The 21,798-nt window shown below is 36.6% G+C and overlaps 1 protein-coding gene across 11 annotated transcripts in view; it reads right to left on the minus strand.

Moving 5' to 3' along the window:
* The window catches only part of LOC150090662 (MAGUK scaffold protein DLG1-like), an 800,778-nt gene that overhangs the window by 721,266 nt on the left and 57,714 nt on the right, over positions 1-21,798 (minus strand). For all 11 annotated transcript variants that reach the window (XR_016546888.1, XM_090372078.1, XM_090372070.1 and 8 more), the window contains one exon: positions 15,679-15,810. Coding sequence is in view for 10 of the 11 variants with exons in the window: in XM_090372078.1 (XP_090228204.1) it covers positions 15,679-15,810 (132 nt within the window). In the remaining variant the exon portion in view is untranslated. The remainder of the gene's footprint in view (positions 1-15,678; positions 15,811-21,798) is intronic.

Consider the following 21,798-nt stretch of genomic DNA (forward strand, 5'->3'; position numbering starts at 1 on the left):
GACTTTGAATTTCTATAAATTGTAATTTTCAGGAAATATGTATGAAGGGAGGTTGTTCCAGGAAAACAGAAGTCGAAAGAATAAAAAAGAAAAAAGAAAAGTTGGTACTGCGAGTTTGAAGTTGAAGAGTAAAAGGATGCTGACTAGTATTGCAGCATGTGTTCGGACTGGCTTGGATGAGAGAGGGGGAATTACAGAAGACAATTCAGAAAAAGTGCCCATAGAAAAAGCATGCGGCAGAAACAGAATGCCGCATGCAGCAGAAACAGAATGCCTATGAGACAGAGAGTGGAACTTTGTAAGAGATAGGTTATTAATTAACCTAACTGCCCTCTTTTGAATGGCATCTTGAAAGCCTCAGAGAGATGATGGAAGGCACCACCCCAGATGTGCACACAGTATTACACAGTAGAGCAGATTTGTACAGAGTTGGTAGCTGTTTATTAGAAAATTTACGATTTGCAGATGACATTGTGGTCATAAGCCATGATCCTAAAGAATTAGAGGAAAATCTTAATCAGTTATGCACAGTTAGTAAGGATTTTGGACTAAAGATGAATATGGCTAAAACAAAAGTAATGATGAACAAGTATGCCACAGAAAGGGAAATAATGATTGAAGGAGCAGTAATTGAAAAGATGGAGTCATATACTTATCTGGGACAAGTTATTAGCTGGAATAATGATAAATGGCTGGAAGTCAAGAGAAGAATAAATTTTGGATGGATAGCATTCAGGAAATATAGTCACATACTGAAGAGCAATATCCCAGTTTGTCTGAAACGTAAAATAATGAACCAATGTATACTCCCCACCATAACTTATGAAAGTGAAACTTGGGCACTCACCAAAAAAATGGAAGAGAAGCTGAGAACTACACAGCAAAGAATGGAACGAATTATATTGGGAATCAGACTGTTAGATAAGAAGAGAAACACATGGATTAGGCAGCAAACTCAACTAAAGGACATTCTTATCAAAACTAAAGAACTAGAATGGTCTTGGGCAGGACACATAGCTCGAAGACATGATGACAGATGGACTAAGAAAATAACAGAATGGTATCCAAGAGGAGCTAGAAGAAAACTTGGAAGACAAAGGCAGAGATGGATAGATGAAATTCATGAGTTTGTGGGTAGTAAATGGATGGCCAGTGCTCAAAACAGAAAGAACTGGAAAGTTGCTGGAGAGGACTTCATCCTGCAGTGGATTGAAAATGGCTGATGATGATATTAGAAAAGCCAACCTGAGAGCAAAAGAGAAAACCCAGTTTTTCAGTTGCAGAGGAAGCAATATTTGCGATGTGCTTATATGCCAAGAGAGATTAGAAAGAAGAATCATTTTTGCAAAATACAGTATAAGACAGGACTGAGTTTTAGAAGGATTGAAATAACTAAGTTATCTTTGCCCCACTGGTGAATTACCTGGAGATCGGCATTTAATGAATTGGTAGTGGATATTCAAGAAGCTAAAGCTGTTTGGTGCAGGGCAATGCTTCTTAAACTGAAAGTGGAATGCAATATGCTGTCAGCAGCAAAACTATGCATAGGATTTCCAGTCAATGGGAGGTCACTATTATACAAGAGGGAAATAGTGGGAAAAGGAACTGAATCTTGGGAACACCAGAATTAGTGGAGAAGTTAGTAAAAAAAAAAGCAACTACCATCACATGCAGCGAGTGGTCAGAGAAAAAACTGGATACTCAATTACAAAAACAGTTTGCAGTTGGAAAACCATAAGGTGGAAGCTTATTTAGAAAACCTTTATGCCAAATATGATCAAAAGTCTTTCAAATGTCAAGAGCAACTGCTTAAGTTTTACTAAACTTTTCCAGTGAATTTCTCCATAGAGGGATAACAAGCCAGTACATCACCAGTGGATCAACACTGATAGAATCCATACTGGCAATCATTGATCAGATGGATGGTTTCAAGATAGTTTAAAAGTTGGCAGTCAATCGATTTCTCTAAACATGGGCAAATTTCTAAGTGGGGGGAGGAAATACCAGTTGAATAAGAAAGTGTAAAAAGACAACACAGAACAGAAGTAAGATTGGGAACACAGGCTTTGAGAACATGTGGAGAAATAACTTCATGATCTGGCTTTCTTGGCATCAAGACTTCAAAATTCTTCTAACATCCTTAATGGAAGACCAGGGCAGGCATTGAATGGAGTGTACTAGGAATGGTAGGAGGTTGTTTAACAAGATCATCAATATAACAGAAGAAAAGTAGAATGCTGGCAGGTTGGCTTTATCTTTAGCTGAGTTGGCAACAGAACCATATGGCTTTAAGAGAAGTGAGAGTAGAGGTGGGCAAAAGTTGTAGCCAATAGCTTTGACAAGAGACCAGAATACTCAACTACCATTTGGACAAAAAGCAAGTTTACTACTCTTAAAAAAAACTGCACTGACAAGGAAGCCCTTATAATCATGGCTAAAAGTTTCCTTACCTCTTTTGTGCCTCTTTTAATATAACTGGATAGATCCAATCCAACCCCAGGTGCCTTTTTTGCCTTTAGCTTAAAGAATCTCTCTCCCACTTTCCTGTCAGTTATCACAAAATTGAGTTTCCTGTTAGAATTTGACACACTTCTGACATCCCCATTCCTAATAAGTTTCTTTAATTCCCATCCCTACGTTTCTTTCATTATTATTGCTTTATATACAGGTAACCCTCGTATAACATGGTAATTAGGTTCATATAAAATCCTGTGTAGTGAGAATATATGATATACAGGACTAAGAATCAGTACAAAAAGGGGAGAAGGGGGTTACGTTCCAAAAGCTAACAAAAATACAATTTTTTTATAACTATCACAAATTTCATTTTTATTAAAAATATTAATAACTGAACCAATGTCTTAAAAACTGTGATACATATACGCCAGATAATGTACTTTCATTTAATTTTCTTCCTCCTCATTGCTGCTAAGCACAATCAAATGAGAACGTTTTCTGTTGCTGAATATCTTCACCTTTTGAACTTTATTTTGCAGCATCTAGATTTCATGTATAGTCTACTCTCTTTAAAAATTCAGTAATGTGGGTTTGTTTGCTTTTGCTTGATAAGATCTTTGTAAGTTGCATGGTATGGAGCCAAGCATATTTGAAGCTCCCTTTTAAACTTTGTGGTCCTTTCAGTTGAAGGATCTGCATTCAGAAAATAAAATTTGTAACTTCACAACAAGATGGATAGAATAAATTTTGGATGGATATAATTTCAACTTAGACACAATATTAATCCCAAAGTGGGTTTTAAACATTTCTATAATTGTTTAGACTTGAATTAAATGTGCTTCTTTTTTTAATTATTACTTAGAATCAATAAACAAATAATTTTATCCAATATTTTCGTAAAGAGAAATGCTTAATTTCTCTCTGCAATATAATAATTAACCATTTAACTTTATAGTAAAATCCAATGTATGCTTTAACACAAGAAATTCTATAGACATTCTACAAGGTCACCAACAAAAATGTGTCACCAAAAAGCTCTCAACAATCATCACCAAAAAATCAATTTCAAAATGGAAATTGAGGACAATGGCCAACTTCCTTTCCTGGACATGCTTTTTTCAAGAAAATCCAAACTACTTTCTTTTAGTTTTCAGAAAACCCACAGATACTGGCATCATACTAAACTATAAATCCTGCCATCCTTTCTCCACTAAAATAGGCATTCTAAAGTCCTTCATCAGAAGAGCCTACAGAATTTTCAAAGAAGATAACATACAACATGAACTATAAACAATAACTAGGCTTGCCATAAAGAACTGATATCCAATGCACATCATCAAAAAAGCCATCATAGACACCTTCAAGTCCTTCACACGACCCCAACCTAACATCGACAGAAGAGGTACCTCTATATGTATACCATACATACCATTAATTAGCACCAGAATAGCAAAAGAAGCCAAGGAATTTGGTATATTCACCTTTTACAAAAGTTCAGCCTCCATAAAACAAAGTCCAACAACCCTGACAATCCTAGAGGTCCATCTATAAAGATTGTGGATGTGGAAGTATATATAGGGGAATCCTACAGACACCAACAATGTAGAATAAAAGAGCACAAAAAAGATGTAGAGTATGACAGAATCAATCAATCAGTCTGATACAGCTCTCCACATCTTCCAATTTGGTGACACCTGGAACTTCCATAACACAAGTATTATTTCCACAGATAGTACAACAGAAGAAAATTCAAAGCATTTCTTATCAAATTACTTGGATCTTGAAGAATCAATAGAAAACAGGGGGTTGAGTTCAACCCACAGTATTTTCATCTCTTTAATGAGAAAATAAGTGAAGAAATAAGGAAGGACACAGGAAAGAAAAAGAAACAAAACATGCAGAGGTACAGATCGCATACAACCCCTTTCAGAACCAGCCCGCACACCATAACAGATGATCAAAGGTCAACAGCAACCTGGAACAAGGGCAGGAGGTCAGCTTTCAAGCTCCCTGGATCTAGGATAACCTAACGCTATTCCTACTGGCTAATTATAAGAATCCCTGGCCTCTAAAAGGCACTGCTGACTGAGCCTCTTTCCCATTCTCTTCAGGTCTGAGGGTGGTCAGTAGGTAAGAATTGTTTTAATTTATCTTATAAAATAGGCTAACAGTAAAGTAGCTTAAACATTGCTCAGAGTAACCAGTTCTGCTCATATAATTGTGTAATGGTAACATAGAATTGCTCCTTTATATTGTAACTATAAGCTTAGAATTATTTGTCTACTCACTGGCATTATTTAAAATTAGAAATTATCAATTGTTAATACATCTTATAACTGATCCTTTGTTAAAAATTGTGACTGTAATTTAGAACTGCTCAATGTAAATCTAATTAGTAACCTTCACCTTTTTAATTTTTATCTCTATTTCTCAAACAGCACGGTCTGATGATGGGTATCAGCAAGATACCTGAAACATTACACAATTGTATACATTAGTTTAGGCTATATATACACCATGTGGAGTTATTAATATACATTTTATTTAGGCTATGCTTAAATAAAATATATATTAATAACTCCGCATGGTATAAGAGTGGTTAATTATACATATTAATAATTCTTAAAAAAAATGTGTATTGCACTGAAATGAGCGAGTTTGGCATCATTAAACAAGGACTGACGTGGGAGTTTATTATTTAAGCTAAAACATTTTCAGTGTGTGATCTATGCATTCAAAACCATTCACATACATCAACTGAAATTCATCTTAGTTGCAGTCAATGTCTCTCCTCTGAGGTGCCATCCACAGCAGCTGTGTTTTTGCCTTTTCTTTCATCAATAGCATGTTTTGTTTGTTATTTGGTTTTTAGGAGCATTAGCGACTAAGGCCATATTGCTCCGGGATATGCGGTGGTCATTCCCTGACCTTTCCACATCCTCCGTATTTGGTGGTGACGGGCATGAACCCCAGTCTAATCAAGAAACGTGTGATACGCACTGCTGCTCCTTCCCACCTGGCTACGGAGGTGCATCAATAGCATGTAGATTATTCCTGTAAAAATTGTCCTTCGTGAATCCCCACAGAAAATAATCGTATTGATTCAGATTGGGGATACATGGTGGTCCAAGACCATTCAATAAAATCACCAAGAGTACAAATTAGAGATGATCATGTCATCATGTATTTAATAAGGAAACAGTTTCAAGTCCTTTGAACAATGCTTCAACTGTTTTGTTTTGGACACAGCTGTTACAATTATTTCAAAGATTTCCTTGGGTCATTAATAATCATTTCCTGTACACAAGCAATATTTCAGGTATCTGCCCAAACCTCTTTCTGTCAACACTCCTTATTGTCTATCAGAGAAACAAGACTGTCCAAACTTCTTTACTAAACTCAAAATTGTTGATCTTTCTAGACCTTGGTCTACAATCAAATCTCACTTTAAATGCACACTATAATCTAGCAAAACTGCCAATTTGATAAAACCTTGTCACACATAAAACACACCACTCAATAGTTACTCCATTTTGCTTAGAGGATTTTCCTGCTGGAGCACATTACTAATGTGAAGAGACTTATCTCTTACATGTTTAATCGCACTAAACTTGCCACTGACTGCCCAACACATCAAGAAATAATAGGCATTCAAAATTGTTGCCTTTTCTTGATGACCCAATGTATGATGTTCAATGTATAATTTTCAATGCCAAAAAGGCCATTAAAAATGTACCTCTTGGCTAAAGGAATAGTCTAAGTAATCAGTTTACTATGAAATAGTTGTCCTAGACCTTTCCAAAATCAAGTGATTATATCAAACAATATTTTGGCTCCAAGACATTTCACTTTGGCTGCAACTGAATTGTAGATAGGATAAACTGTATCTTCAATAATTTTCTAGTAGGTTTTAGAGAGGAACTCAATTTCTACAATATTTTATTGTTGAATATGTTTTGTTTTTGCTATACATTTCAAGCAGTTTAACTATAACTGGTACCATGACCTCTGCACTATCATAGATGGCTATCTAAGACAGAGCAACAGTGTACAGCCATTAAGATATCCTTGAAAGGACAAATAAATTCTGAATAAAGTTTGGTACATTTTCTGTTCCCTCCAAGGCAGAAAGTGTACCCAACTTTTGCACAGTGTTTTGGTGGGGGAAGCAGGAGACTACACTGATAAAAACTTTTCTAATTTACTAACTTTGCTAAGAGGAAATGATACACTACACTCAAATGTTTCTATAATAGAATTTGAATCCATATTTTTTACAATTTATAAGAATGTTTATTTGAAGAATCTCATTAATGCAAAGTTCAAGGGATCTAAATTCTCATGTTTTATAATAACAAAAATAGTACACGAAAATTTGTAATTAGCACCACAAAGTAGTCAAAGAAGAATTAGTCTTAATATTAAAGGAAACATACAAACCAATTAACTCTTTAAACTAAATTAATATAATTTAAAGAAAGAATCTAATTTCATTTGCACACTTTGTCTTATATGCATTCTTAACTACAACACAGACATTATAATGAAACAGTTCTTTCTTTATCAACATTACTACAGATCAAAACATTCTCTATTATATTCAATGCATTTAGACATCTTTTTTAGAAAGATGAGTGTGTGCTTTTTTTACTTTCATCATTGGTAACAAAAACCTCATTGTTTTGCTTGGTACTCAGCATTGCTTCTCATCTTGGCCTTGCTGTAACAGCAACTTTATCATTCACCCTAACAAACCCTTCAAATCCACCAACAAAATCTATATACTCCTTCAAAGTCCCACAATCCTCCACACTGCCATCACATTAGTTTTCTACACAGTGTTTTTTGATTATTTTCTCTGATAATTACACTTGATGCAATATTGTCCCAACCAATAAATAACAATATTTTTTGGATAGCATCCAAGACAATCCACTTTGGCTGCAAATTGTTGCCAGCTTCTATGTTGCCGATCAAGTACCTTATCAAGCAAGCTCTTATATGCTCTCTTAAGATTATAAATAATGCTTTGATCCAGTAGCTATTTAATTGGTGGTACTGGGAAGTAGAAACAACAGCCATATCTTCATCAACTTATGTGTTGCACAGCACATTTTGCTGAGGCAATCTAAAATCATCCAAATGCTCCATTTTTTTCTGAAGCCATTCTTCTGTCCATTCTCAATACCCAAAACTGAAAATTTTTAACCCCATGACCCAAGCACTTCAACTAACCTCAAGTACATGGCAGTTGGTAAACTCATTTAAAACACCTTGGCTTGGAAAATTTAGGAACCACAAATTGAAGCAGTTTTATACTGCCATCTGCACTGCATCATAACAGAATAAAAATTATTTGTTTACTTAATTTTCCACCGTTTAAATACTCTCCTTGAACAGCAACTGTTTAATTTGGCAGAAAATTATAAAATACACCAATCTCATCAAAATTAAAAATATCCTTTGCCTTATATTTTTCAAGATGGACTGCACAGAGCACAACCAGTCTGTGGCCCTCTATCTGTCAACTGATCCAGACTTGCCACAAACATTTTGCAAGCCTAAGTAAATCTTTGGAACCAGTTGAAATCACTAATTCCACATTGTTGATCTAGATAATCAGCTTTTTCTTGCACAATTGGACCTGATACTGTAGCCGAGTGGTCAGGAGCGGGAGCTTGAACGCCGGTCTACTCAAACAGCATGTGCAGTAGCACACGCTCTGAGTAGACCGGGGTTCAAGCCCCTGACTGCTGAATACGGTCGATCTGCCAACCTGCACTGGACCAGCGTGGCAGATTATGGTCCAATTCCCTCAGCATGAATTGTTGAGGAGGCTTCCATCCTGCAGTGGGTTGATAATAGCTGCACTTTACTTTTTTTTTTTTTTTTTTTTACTGGCAAATTAGATACACACATTTATTGGTGCCACTTATAAAGTTGATGTTCTGTTTCAAGCTCATGTTTTGCACCATCACTTCATTTCCTGTTTTTTATTGCTGCTCCAAGTGTAATACACTTGAAGTTTTTTTTTAATTATTATTTTTTTTTAGTATCATAGACAAAGGGATGTTGGCTTTTGCAATGTCCATTTCATTTCGTTCCATCCTATCAACCTGTTTGTATAATTTTCAGTTTAATTTCCTAAAAACAGACCTTGAATTAATTTAAAGACAAAAGCTCCAAAAAAAGATATCACCTCAGATCTTTTCAAAAAAAAAAAAAAAGGGGGGGGGGGCACAAAAATAGCTTATAACAAAGGATCTCTGACCCTTTGTCATAACCTTTTGTTGAACACTGTCCAGCAACTGCAGTGGACTTGCAATTGATGTTTTTCAGAATGTATTTATGTTGTAGCTATAATAAACTGGCTTTGTATTCATAAAAGTAAGTGCTATCTTTCAGGATATGCAGAGCCTGGTGATTACATGCATGCCACTTGTGGGCAACAGAACAACTGTGCCAAGCTTTGTATTAACTGAACAAAATTAAATTATTTATTTCATTAGCATTCATATTATTTGAGACATATGATGCAGGAAAGCAAGCTTATACAGCATCATTCCAAAAAAAAAAAAAAAGAAAAGAAAAAAAACTTCCCATTTCACCCATCTGGTCACTCCAAATGTTTGTCTAGTTCAGCCTTAAATTTATTTAAGCTGTCAACTTCCATAACAACAGATGGAAGTCTGTTCCAACAATCAACTACCCGCTGGCTAAAGGCAAACTTCTGCACACCTATTCTACAACTGTCTTTTCTCAATTTAAATTTATGCCCCCTCAGGTTCTTAGTCTGAGCAAGCAGAAGTATTCCATCAGCATTGAACCTGCTCAAACCATTCAAGGCTTTATACACCTCAATCAGACCACCTCGCAGGTGCCTAGTCTCCAGATGCTGCAACTTGCATTACTTAATCCTTTCTTCATAAGTGCACCCCTTTGTTCCTCTCACCAATCTTGTTGCCCTTCTCTGTACTTGTTCTATAAACTCTACATCCTTCCTAAAATGAGGCCTTCACAAGTACGCAAGGTGTGGTCTGACCATTGCGTTATATAAAGGGATAATCACCTCCTTGTCTCTGCTAGCAAAATTCCTATATATAATGACAAAACTCCATGACTTGCTCTGGCAGCCCATCTGCACTACTCAGAGTACTTCACATCTGATTGCACAATTACCTCCAGGTCTTTTTCATTCTCCACCTCTCAGAGTGTAGTACCACACAATTGGTATGTTTCTCTTGGGTTACTGCCACCCATATGGAGTACTTTGCATTTGTCAATGTTAAAACTTCAGTTGCCACTTCTCAGCCCATCTGCCTAACTTTTAAACTTAACTACTGTCGTTAACAACCCTGCCAACCTTTGTATCATCTGCAAACTTGGACATTAAGCCTGATTGGTTTTGGGTTTTTTTTTTTTTTTTTTCCCCTTTTAGGAGCATTAGCAACTAAGGCCATATTGCTCCGGGGATATGCGGTGGTCATTCCCTGACCTTTCCACATCCTCCGTATTTGGTGGTCATGGGCTCGAACCCTGGTCTAATCAGGAAGCATGTGCTACACACTGCTGCGTCTGCCCACCTGGCTACGGAGATGCCTATCAAGCCTGATATACCTTCGTCAATATCATTGATAAATACACAAAACAACAATGGGCACAGCACCAAACCCTGGGGGATTCATTAGCATTAGTAGAGGCATATGATGCAAGAAAGCAAGCTTATTCAGCATCAGCCAAAAAAAAAAAAAAAAAAAACACACACCACTCTAATTTCACCGCTCCGTTCGTTCGAAATACCTGTCCAGTTGAGCCTTAAATTTGTTTAGGCTATCAACTTCAACAACAAGTGATGGAAGTCGGTTCCACCAACCAACCACCTGCTGGCCAAAGGCAAATTTCCGCACATCTATCCGACATCCGTCCTTCCTCAATTTGAATTTATGCCCTCTGAGCTGATTATTCTGAGCAAGATGAAGAATCCCATTGGCATTGAGCATGCTCAAACCATTCAAAGCCTTATACATCTCTATCAGATCACCTCGCCGGTGCCTAGTCTCCAGACTCTGTAATTTGCAAAATTTAAGCCTTTCTTCGTAAGAGCAACCCTTTGTTCCATTCACTAATCTTGTTGCCCTTCTCTGTACCCATTCCAGCAGCTCTACATCCTTCTTGAAATGAGGCCTCCAGACCTGTATACAGTACTCAAGATGTGGCCTAACCATTGCCTTATACAAGGGAATAATCACCTCCTTATCCCTGCTAGAAAAATTCCTGTATATCATTGACAAAACACCATGAGCTACTCTTGCAGCTCGTCTGCACTGCTCAGAGAACTTCATATCTGCCTGCACAATTACCCCCAGGTCCTTTTCATTCTCCACCACTGTCAGTGTAGTACCGCAGAGTTGATACGTTGCTCTGGGGTTACTGTTTCCCATATGTAGTACTTTACATTTGTCAATGTTAAACTTCATTTGCCACCTCTCAGCCCATCTGTTCAACCTTTCCAGATCCTGTTGCAGCAGCATAGCGTCAGTAGTGTCCTTAACAACCCTGTCAACCTTTGTATCATCTGCAAACTTGGACATTAAACTTGATATACCATCATCAATATCATTCATAAACACCGAAAACAACAACGGACCCAACACTGAACCCTGAGGAACTCCACTAATAACATTAGTCCACGTTGAGCAGTGTCCATTGATTACCACTCACTGTCTTCTGCCACTCAACCATCCCCTTATCCATAGCAGCAATTTGCCTCCAATGCCACACTGCTCCAATTTGTGCAGCAGTCTTCCATGTACAACAGTATCAAAAGTCTTTCTAAGATCCAAATATATAATATCAAAGTTATTCCCAGCATCCAATTCTTTTGTGACTACATCATAGTATCCAATCAAATTGGTCAGGCAAGACCTGCCCTTAACAAAACCATGCTGCGTCTGAGCTATAACTGAATTCTTGTCTAGATGATCCTGCAGTGCTTCTTTAACCAGTGCCTCCATTAATTTACCTGGAACAGAAGTTAAACTAACAGGTCTATAATTACTTGTGTCAGCCTTTGATCCTCCTTTGTGAATTGGGGTTACATTTGCACATCTCCAGTCTATGAGTACCTCCCCTGAGTCCAACGAAGCTCTCATAATTATGGCTAGGGGTTTGCTTACTTCCTTTGCTGCCTCCTTTAATATAACTGGATAGATCCCATCCACTCCAGGTGCCTTTTTTATGTTCATCCTCAACAATTTCTCCTCCACTTTCCTCTCAGTTATTACAAAATCATCTAGCTCACTGCCAATGTTTACTTTACCTACGTCATTCTCCTTCCTGAATAACTCCTCATGCGTGAATGTAGATGCAAAATACTCGTTTAGATTGTTAGCCACCTGAGCAGGATCCTCAACTGTTGAACCATCAATATCCAGTGGACCAATCTGATTCATCCCTTTCCTTCTTGAGTTTAAATAGGTAAAGAACTCTTTTCTGTTTTTCTTTGCATCCTTTGCCAAAGATTTTTCGTAGTCTGCCTTTGCCTGCCTAATCTTCTTTGTGACTTGGTTACAGACCAACTTATATCTATCATAGGCTTCCATGTCACCCATTAATTTGTATGTATCCCATGCATTTTTCTTCTCTGCCACATGTCTCATTAGTTCATCTGACAACCATTTAGGCCTAAACCCTGAACAATATTTCTTAGTTGGTATGTAAAGCCTGGTAGCTTCCAAGATTAGTTCCTTGAATGCTTCCCATTTTGAGTTTGCTGTTGGTAACATCAGTTGGTTCCACTGTATAGAATTTAAATACTGTCTCAGACCATCATAGTCGCCTTTACGAAAACAAAAACCCTTCCCTTTACCTCTGATGGTAGTTACCTCCTTGAGTAAATCCCACTTCAACACACTGTGATCACTGCCACCTAGTGGTTCATTTATCTGCAGATTCTTAATGCATGAAGAATCACTACTGATAATCAGATCAAGAGTATTGCTCCCTCTTGTTGTCTCACGAACATGCTGATGTAGAAAAGAATCATCCAATAAATCCACAAAAAAAACCTGGCTAGTGTGTGAGTGACCAACCCACAAATTCCAGTCAATATCTGGGAAATTAAAATCCCCCATTATAAGACTCTCTGATTTACTGGCCCACTCCATTTCCCTGTACAATATCTTATTATACTCATCAGAGTCATTAGGCCTATAGCACACTCCTACTCTCAATTTTGATTTCCCTATGCTTATGTCACACCAAACTGACTCGACACTGCCCTGTCCATCGATGTCGACTGGCTTCACTTGCTTGGATTTTATGTGTTTCTTAACTAATAAGCACTATTAGTAATAAATGGACACTAACAGTGTCCATTTATTACCACTCTCTGCCATCTCCCACTCAACCATCCCTTTATACATTGCAGTAACTTGCCCTTAATGCCATACCGCTCCAATTTGTACAGCAATCTTCCGTGTGCAACAGTATCAAAACCTTTCCTGAAATCCAAGTATATGATATCAAAATTATTTTTAGCATCCAGTTCCTTTGTGACCACATTGTAGTATCCAATCAAATTGGTCAGACAAGATGATGTGTCTAACAAACCCATGATGTGTCTGAACTATTGCTGCTGTCTTGTCTAGGTAATCCTGTATCACATCTTTAATCAGTGACTCCATTATTTTCCCTGGAACAGAAGTTAAACTAACAGGTCTATAATTATTTGTGTCACTCTTTGAAGCCCCTTCATGAATTGGGGATACATTTTGCACATCTCCAGTCGAAGGGGACCTCCCCTGACTAAGAATGCTCTCATAATTATGGCTAAGGGTTTGTTACTTCCCTTGTTGCTTCCATTATAACTGGATAGATTCCATCTGCCCCAGGTTCCTTTTTTATGTTTATCTTCAACAATTTCTCCTACACTTTGCTCTCAGTTATCACAAAACCATCTAGCTCCCTGTTAGAGTATGATAAACGTCTGACATTCTCCGCCTTGAATAACTCCTCATGTGTGAATGTAGATGCAAAATACTCATTCAATTTATCAGCTACTTGAGCAGGATCATCAATAGTCGAACCATCTATGTTAAGTGGACCAATCTGATTAATTTCCTTCCTTCTAGAGTTTACATAAGCAAAGAACTCTTTGCTCTTTTTCTTTGCATCCTTTGCGAAAGATTTCTCATAATCTGCCTTCGCCTGCCTAACTGCATAATCTGCCTTCATGACTTGATTACAGACTAGCTTATATCTGTCGTAGGCTTCCGTGTCGCCTGATAATTTATATGCATCCCATGCATTTTTCTTCTCTGCCACAAGCCTCATTAATTTAGGCCTTTACATCCATTTAGGCCTTAATCTTGAACAGTATTTCTTAGTTGGTATGAAAAGTCTAGTAGCCTCCCTCCAAGATTAGTAGCCTCCCCGAAGGCTTCCCATTTGGAATTCACCATTGGTAACATTATCAGTTGATCCCACTCTATAGAATTTAAAACTGTCTGAGACCTCTGTAGTCATCTTTGTGAAAACAAAACCCCTTCCCTTTACACTTGATCGTAGTTACATCTTTAAGTAAATTCCACATCAGTACACTGTGATCACTGTCACCTAGTGGTTCCTTTATCTGCAAATTCCTAATACATGTATCATCACTACTGATAATCAGATCAAGGGTATTACTCCTTGTGGTTGCCCCTCAAACATGTTGCTGTAGAAAACAATCCCCCAATAAATCCACAAAATTCTTGCTAGCATGTAAGTGACCAACCCACAAGTTCTAGTCAATATCTGGAAAGTTAAAATCCCCCATTACAAGACATTCTGATTTACTGGCCCATTCTATTTCTCTGCACAACTGTTCATTGTACTCATCAGCATCATTAGACCTAAAACATATTCCTACTCTCATTTTACCTTTCCCAGTGTTTATGTCACACCAAACAGACTCAACATTGCACTGTTCACCTGTGTCAACTGGATGCACTTCTTTAGATTTTATGCGTTTCCTAACTAACAGCATAACCCCTCCTCCCTTCTGTACACGTTGTACTCCCCAAATTCCAATTCTGCACTGCTTATATCTGTGTGACACCATGTCTCTGATATCTCAACAATATCTGCCTTTGATGTCTTGATCAGCACTTCAAATTCATCAATTTTATTTACTATACTTCTAGCATTAGTGTACATGCAAGTATATATGTACTTGTTCTTACTCTAAATTCTTGAATGGTAAAAACAGAATTCATAATACATATTAACTGAATTTTGTAATAACCAAACATGTTTATGTAGAAAAGCCTACCCTTTTGCTGGGGAACGATATTTGCTTCATACAAATGAGAATTGTATAAACAGAGTTTGTATTAACAAGATTATACATAATCATCCCTTCTGATTATTAAGTGTTGCTGCCAAAATACCATCAAGATTCTGAGCATCTTATTATCAGGGAAACAAGCAATAAGATAAAATAAGTTAAAATACAAAACAGAGTGCCAAAATATATTAACCCTAACTATATGAAACAAATAACAATATATTACCTATAACAAGAAAAAACAGAAAATATATAGCATATAAAAGATACATAAGATATAACTGCTTAATAGCTAAAAACTACACTCACTAGAAAAATCACCTGACCCGATTTTCTTGGTGTTCCACATCCCATCCACATGCTGTTACTAATATTTGCTTGACAGCAATGGTACTTCATTAAAAAAATAAATTTTATTACAAAAATGTTTCAACTTCCTGGTGGACAACAGATTCTTCTATTTTTATATGCATTCCAGTTGTTAAGTGGTGCATAGTTATTTTGATATTTGTTTGAAGAACTATGACTGCTGTCCCTTTGCTTAAACTTCTAAGCCCCTCCTTTACCTTTCTGTATACACAATTCCTCATTATATTACTAAAATAATTAAGTGTTGTATGTGTAATCCCAGGGGCTCACATCTGGTGAGTATGGGCTTGGTACACCAGGGTCCTGAGCTGGATATCATCATTCTTCTGTTTCTTGGTGATTCCCTTGTACTTCTGACTCTCTCTCAGGGTAATTCAGATTTTTTTTTAGCTGGTGTAGCATAAGCCTCAGGCTTCCTTGCACCATACAGCTAATATTGATAATTAATAATAATATTCATGTTGTTATACATAACAGATGTTTGAATGAAATTTAAAAACAAAACACCAAAATGACTGACTTACCTAATAAGGCTTGAAATAATCTACTTTTAAAAATCCTGATGACACGTTCAATTGCATTCCTCAACTGCTTATCTTGTGGCTTTGTTAATTTGCTGTGGTATTCTTCTAGCAATTCTAAAGCCCGATGGGCCTCTGCAACAAACAAAATTTAAAATCTTCATTGTTTCCTCATATTTTTTAAAAGAACTTTTTCACATTTCATTCATACACATTTTACAATTTCCATTTAATACTGTAAATCTGAATTAGACCATAAAATTTAATCTATAAAAACTTCATCTTTTAATGTGTTTTAAACAGTTAAGAAATTTTTCATTTAAAAAAAAATGCTTATACACATTCTACTTCAGTAACAATTCATTCAAACAATCAGATTGAAAATGTGGTCTAGAAACTCCATATTAATTTGATTTTGCTTTTTCTACAATAAACACTACTGCACCACATTATCATTTTAACTTTATTCACAACCTTTTCTACCATATTCTTAGTTATGTTATAAAAAAGAACAATATCTTCAGCTATGAATTTGAAGGTACTTGAAAAAATTGGAGAGCAGTCTTCCATTAGTTCTCAGAATGACAGACTGATGGTTCTCTGTTCCTCCATAATAGTAGTGGTTTAGCCACTTGTCACTCATTTGAAGGTCTGGATTCATTTCCTGTCAACAACTGGAGGAATTTTTAGTCCTTCAATTAAGGTTGCAGTTAGCCAACCTCAGATGGAAGAAGTAGGGTTTTCCACACAAGTTACTCTGGGTTTTTCAGTCTGCAACAACAACATGCAAATCAGCCTGTGAACACAAACTTGCATGGACATAATGGTGCAATATGGCTTAAGTCGCTGATGTGCCTAAACCCAACAACTCTGTTACTCAACACCAAAGTCATCAGAAATTCTACTGACTAAGACATCTGTAGAGCTAAAATGTACATCCTTGTCTAAATGTTATGCTATCCTTACAGGTTTTTTCTCCATTTTTATTTTATTGTATCAGCATTAATTCTGTAGGTACTGTATACTTCTGAATGTTAATACAGAAAATTACAGCAAAGAATTTAGACAAACCTTCACTGTAGTTCTACAGATATCCTAATTAGCAGTATTTATAAGGCTGGTTAGGGAAGAAGAAGAATGAGCCATTGCAATGAAAAAGAGGGCACAAACCTTGATGTTCTTACTTACAGTGAGCATGTGAAGGGAAATGCAAAAAATTATTTCTTATCCTGTGATTAACTCTTCATTACACTATCAGCTAGAAATATTAGATATTTCTTCCATTCAGCTAACACTCACTGTTTTCTTTATATAAATATCCCAATTTATGAGACTGAGGTATACAAGTTATGCTGATAATATTCACTTGATTTGTTCATTAACTAATAGTTTTAGTCACTACTATCTGAAAGGTCTCTGTAATTGGATTCATCCCAATTCTATTATTAATACAAAAAATAAAACATTTTTGTCCTACTGAAAATTTATATGATATCTAGTTGGGCAAAATGCATCTCTCATATTCCTTTATTAATCCCAATTATGCAATACCTAATGCAAGGCCATCTAATAACATTTCCTTATAAATTGGGGGAGTGTAACATTCTTAGAAACCATTTTATATTCATCCATTACTTGAAGGTTTATCCTTCCTATTAACCTTTTCAGTCATCTTTTATTCTCTGCATTACTATACTCCAAAGCAGCTTCACAATTCAACTTAATTACATATGTATCAACTACAATAAATAGTATTTGCATGATAAAGGATAAATTGCATATGATTTTTACACAAAAAAGCATATTTGTGTTAATTATGGAAAATAATGGAATTAATTTCATATTTTTTGGCTTGGTAATGTTAAACAGGTATTTTTCCTTTTTTGGGGACAATTTTAAAAATGCTTAACTCTAATGCATTAGGGCTTAAAGCCTCAAGCTGAGAAAGAGATTAGACTATGTGTATTTTAGTGCAATTGTATCATTTATACACAGCTAAATAGAAATTATAAATGATGCAATTGCACTAAAATACACATAGTCTAATCTCTTTCGCAGCTTGAGGCTTTAAGCCCTAATGCATTAGTCTTAACTTACATCATACACCATCAGGCATCTCTCATATTGTGAAGATATACTTCACAACTGTTTTGCCATCATTGCATCACTTGGGTACCTGCCCACCCACTGAAGAAGCGCCAAATAGCTCTGAAACGGTGCCATCTGGGTGGTGGTGGTGGTATCCACTGAGAATAAGTAACAACAGTCTTATCCTTCGGGTGAAGCGTTACTTATTCGAAGTATTGCAATGTCATGGCAACTCATTGTGAAGGTATTCACAATATGGGATGTAACTTGAACGATTCCGCTATTGCAAATTTGCTAATTTATATTTAGCTGTGTATAAATGATGCAATTGCACTAAAATACACATAATCTAAAATGCTTAACTTATTTTCTTTTCCTTCATCTTAATGATATTCATCCTTTTTATACATTTCCTTAAAAATTACCGCAAATCAAACTTTCACATAAAATCAGTGTGTGTAAAATACCATTTGATAGTGTATTTTTAATTTCACTGTTATGATAAATAAATTAAGTGTTTAATGTATATGTTTACTGAAACAATTGCAATGTACAGAGTAGTATTCCCTAAATTATAATGACAAGTACATAAATTGTATTGTATTTATTTGTCTATACAATTTTTCACACCTACAAAATATGCAGAACCTAACGAGTTATATAGGGCGTTTCGATTAAATGGCATCATCTTGCTTATTGTTAGCATTAGTCTATTTTATTATCGACCTTTTTTTTTTGTCATATATGGGCAGAAAATTGAATTTTAATGTAAAATTGGGCTAAGTATTAACATTTAAATTTTACAATTTTTCAATGGAAAAGTTGTTCTCCGTTCTCAGTTTAGTCCAAAAATGACATCGACTTACTTCTGAAATGAACATAAACTGATTTTATTTGAAGAAAAAAATAACACAAACTGCTTGTTCCAGTTAAATGCATGTTGTGAAGAACAAACATAACATACAATGCCCATACAAGTTATTTTTTCTTCAAATAAAATAAGTTTACATTTGTTTCAGAAGTACACTTCACCAATTACAACTATTGCTTCCTCTTCAGCTAAAAAACTTGGTTTTCTCTTTCACTCTCGGTGTTACTTTTCTGCCAAACAGCTGTTCACTCTGTACAAATCGCAAATCCGCCCTACCATGGAATATTGTTTCCACATCTGGGGTGGTGTGCCAAAACTTCTCAGGCTTCTAGATTCCATTCAGAAAAGGGCAGTTAGGTTAATTAATGACTGCTCTCTAACAGTCTCTCCACTCGCTGTCTCATAGATGTACTGTTTCTGATGCATACCTTTTCTACAGATACTTCCATGAGCACAGTTCTTCTGAATTGGCTTCTATAATATCCGCTCTCTCTTTCAAAACTGTTCGAACACGTGCCACCACTAGCCAACATCCATTTACTGTCCAACTTCAAACTCACAGAACCAACTTTTCGTCGTCCTCATTTATTCATTCAACTGCCATTTTCTGGAAAAACCATCCTTCATACGTATTTTCTGAAAATTAGTCTAGAGAAGTTCAAGTCTAATGTCAACAAATATCTTCTTTTGTCTTCTCAACTTCCAACCCATGCATGATACTAAGTAATATAGGTTCTAATACCTCTCGTGTTTGGGGTTTTCATAAAAAAAAAAAAAAATTCATGTGGGCGGGGAAAAAAAACATCTGAAATAATTTTATGCTATAAAATTAAAATGCTATATATAAATTTATTTATATATATGCATGTACAAATATTCTTTGCATATGTGAATTCCAGAAGAATGGGGACTAATCAGATAGGTCTGCTTCAAGCCAGTAAGGGTGACATTTATTGCAAATCTAAGTTTAAAGTTTTTTTTTTTTTTTTTTTATGTGAACCCCAAACACGAGAGGTATTAGAACCTATAGTACTTAGTACCGTGCTTGGGTTGGAGGTTGAGAAGACGAAAGAAGATATTTGTTGACATTGGACTTGAACTTCTGTAGATTGTAATTTTCAGGAAATACATATGAAGGAAGGTTGTTCCAGAAAACGGCAGTTGAATGAATAAATGAGGAAGATGAAAAGTTGGTTCTGTGGGTTTGAAGTTGGACAGTAAATGGATGTTGGCTGGTGGCGGCACGTGTTCGGACTGTTTTGAAAGAGAGAGCGGGAATTATAGAAGCCAATTCAGAAGAACAGTGCCCATGGAAATATCTGTAGAAGAGGCATGCAGCAGAAACAGTACGTCTATGAGAAAGCGAGTGGAGAGACTCTGTTAGAGATGAATCATTAATTAACCTAGCTGCCCTCTTCTGAATGGAATCAAGAAGCCTGAGAGAGGTTTTGGGGGCACCACCCCAAATGTGGGAACAATATTCCATGGCAGGGCGGATTTGCGATTTATACAGAGTGAGCAGCTGTTTGGAAGAAAAGTAACGCCGAGAGCGAAAGAGAAAACCAAGTTTTTTAGATGCAGAGGAAGCAATATTTGTAATGTGCTTGTGCCAAGAGAGATTAGAAGTCAGGGTAATCCCCAAAAGAGATATATCCTTTTGCCTAGAAATTGGAGTGTCACTAAAGATAAGCATAGGAGCAGAAGAATCCTTTTTTCGAGATATAAGACAAGACTGAGTTTTAGAAGGGTTGAAATCAACTAAGTTGTCTTTGCCCCACTGGAGAATTACCTGAAGATCGGCATTTAAGGAATTGGTAGCAGATTTTCGAGAAGTTGAAGCTGATTGAGCAGGGCAAGGTTTCTCAAAATGGAAAGTTGAATGCAATGTGCTATCATCGGCAAAACTATGGATAGGATTTCCAGTCAATGGAAGAAGGTCATTGATATACAAGAGGAAAAGAGTGGGGGAAAGAACTGAACCTTGGGGGACACCGGCATTAGTGGAGAAGTTAGAAGACAGAGAGCCATCTACCATCACCCTCAGTGAGCGATCAGAGAGAAAACTGGATAACCAATTACTAAAAACAGTTGGCAAACCATAAGATGGAAGCTTGTTTAGAAGACCTTTATGCCAAACACGATCGAAAGCCTTTGAGATGTCAAGAGCAACTGCTTGTGTTTCACCGAACCTTTCCATTGAAGTAGTCCATAAATGGGTAACGTAAGCCAGAATATCACCAGTGGATCGACACCGACGGAATCCATACTGGCGATCGTTGATCAGACGGAAGGTTTCTAGGTAGTTTAAGAGTTGGCGGTTAATTGATTTCTCCATTACTTTAGAAAGAGTAGAAGTAATTGCAATGGGACGATAATTGGATGGGAGGGATTTGTCACCCTTTTTAGGAACTGGCTGGATATGAGCAAATTTCCAAGCAGAAGGAAAAACACCTTTGGAATAGGAAAGTGAAAAAAGGCGGCAAAGAATAGGAGTAAGTTCAGGAGCACAGATTTTGAGAACAAGTGGAGAAATACCATCAGGACCTGGAGCTTTCTTAGCATCAAGATTCATCAAAATCCTTCTGATATCCTTTTGACGGAAGACCACAGGAGGCATTGAATGGACCGTGTTGGGAATGGTGGGAGGTGTTTTACCAAGTTCATTAATACATGAGCTGGAAGAAAAATGGGATGCTAGCAGGTCAGCTTTATCCTTGGCTGAAGTGACAACAGAACCATCTGGTTTGGACAGAGGTGGAAGCAGAGATGGGCAAAAGTTGCGGCCAATAGCTTTGGCAAGAGACCAGAATGCTCGGCTACCATTAGGGCAAGAAGCAAGTTTTCTACTCTTAGCCTGTTCAAACTCTAGTTTGGACTGATTAATAACTGCTTTACAATTGTTGCGAGCTTTGGTGTAGGCAGAAAATGAAACTGAAGAATTAGAAACAAGCCAATTACGATATGCAATATTCTTCTCTTGAACAGCCTTAGCACATTTATTGGAAAACCAAGGTTTAGATAAAGGACGAGATTTTAAAGTGGAGTGTGGGATAAAGGATTCCATTCCTGCAAGAATAATTTCACTGACACGATCTGAGCAAACGTTGACATCAGGAGTTTTGAAACAGTAATCCGACCAAGGAAAAGAAGAAAAGAAGTCTCGC

This window comes from Mastigoproctus giganteus, chromosome 1 (genome assembly GCF_048544385.1).
Source record: "Mastigoproctus giganteus isolate SK-2022 chromosome 1, ASM4854438v1, whole genome shotgun sequence".
Lineage (NCBI taxonomy): Eukaryota > Metazoa > Arthropoda > Arachnida > Uropygi > Thelyphonidae > Mastigoproctus > Mastigoproctus giganteus.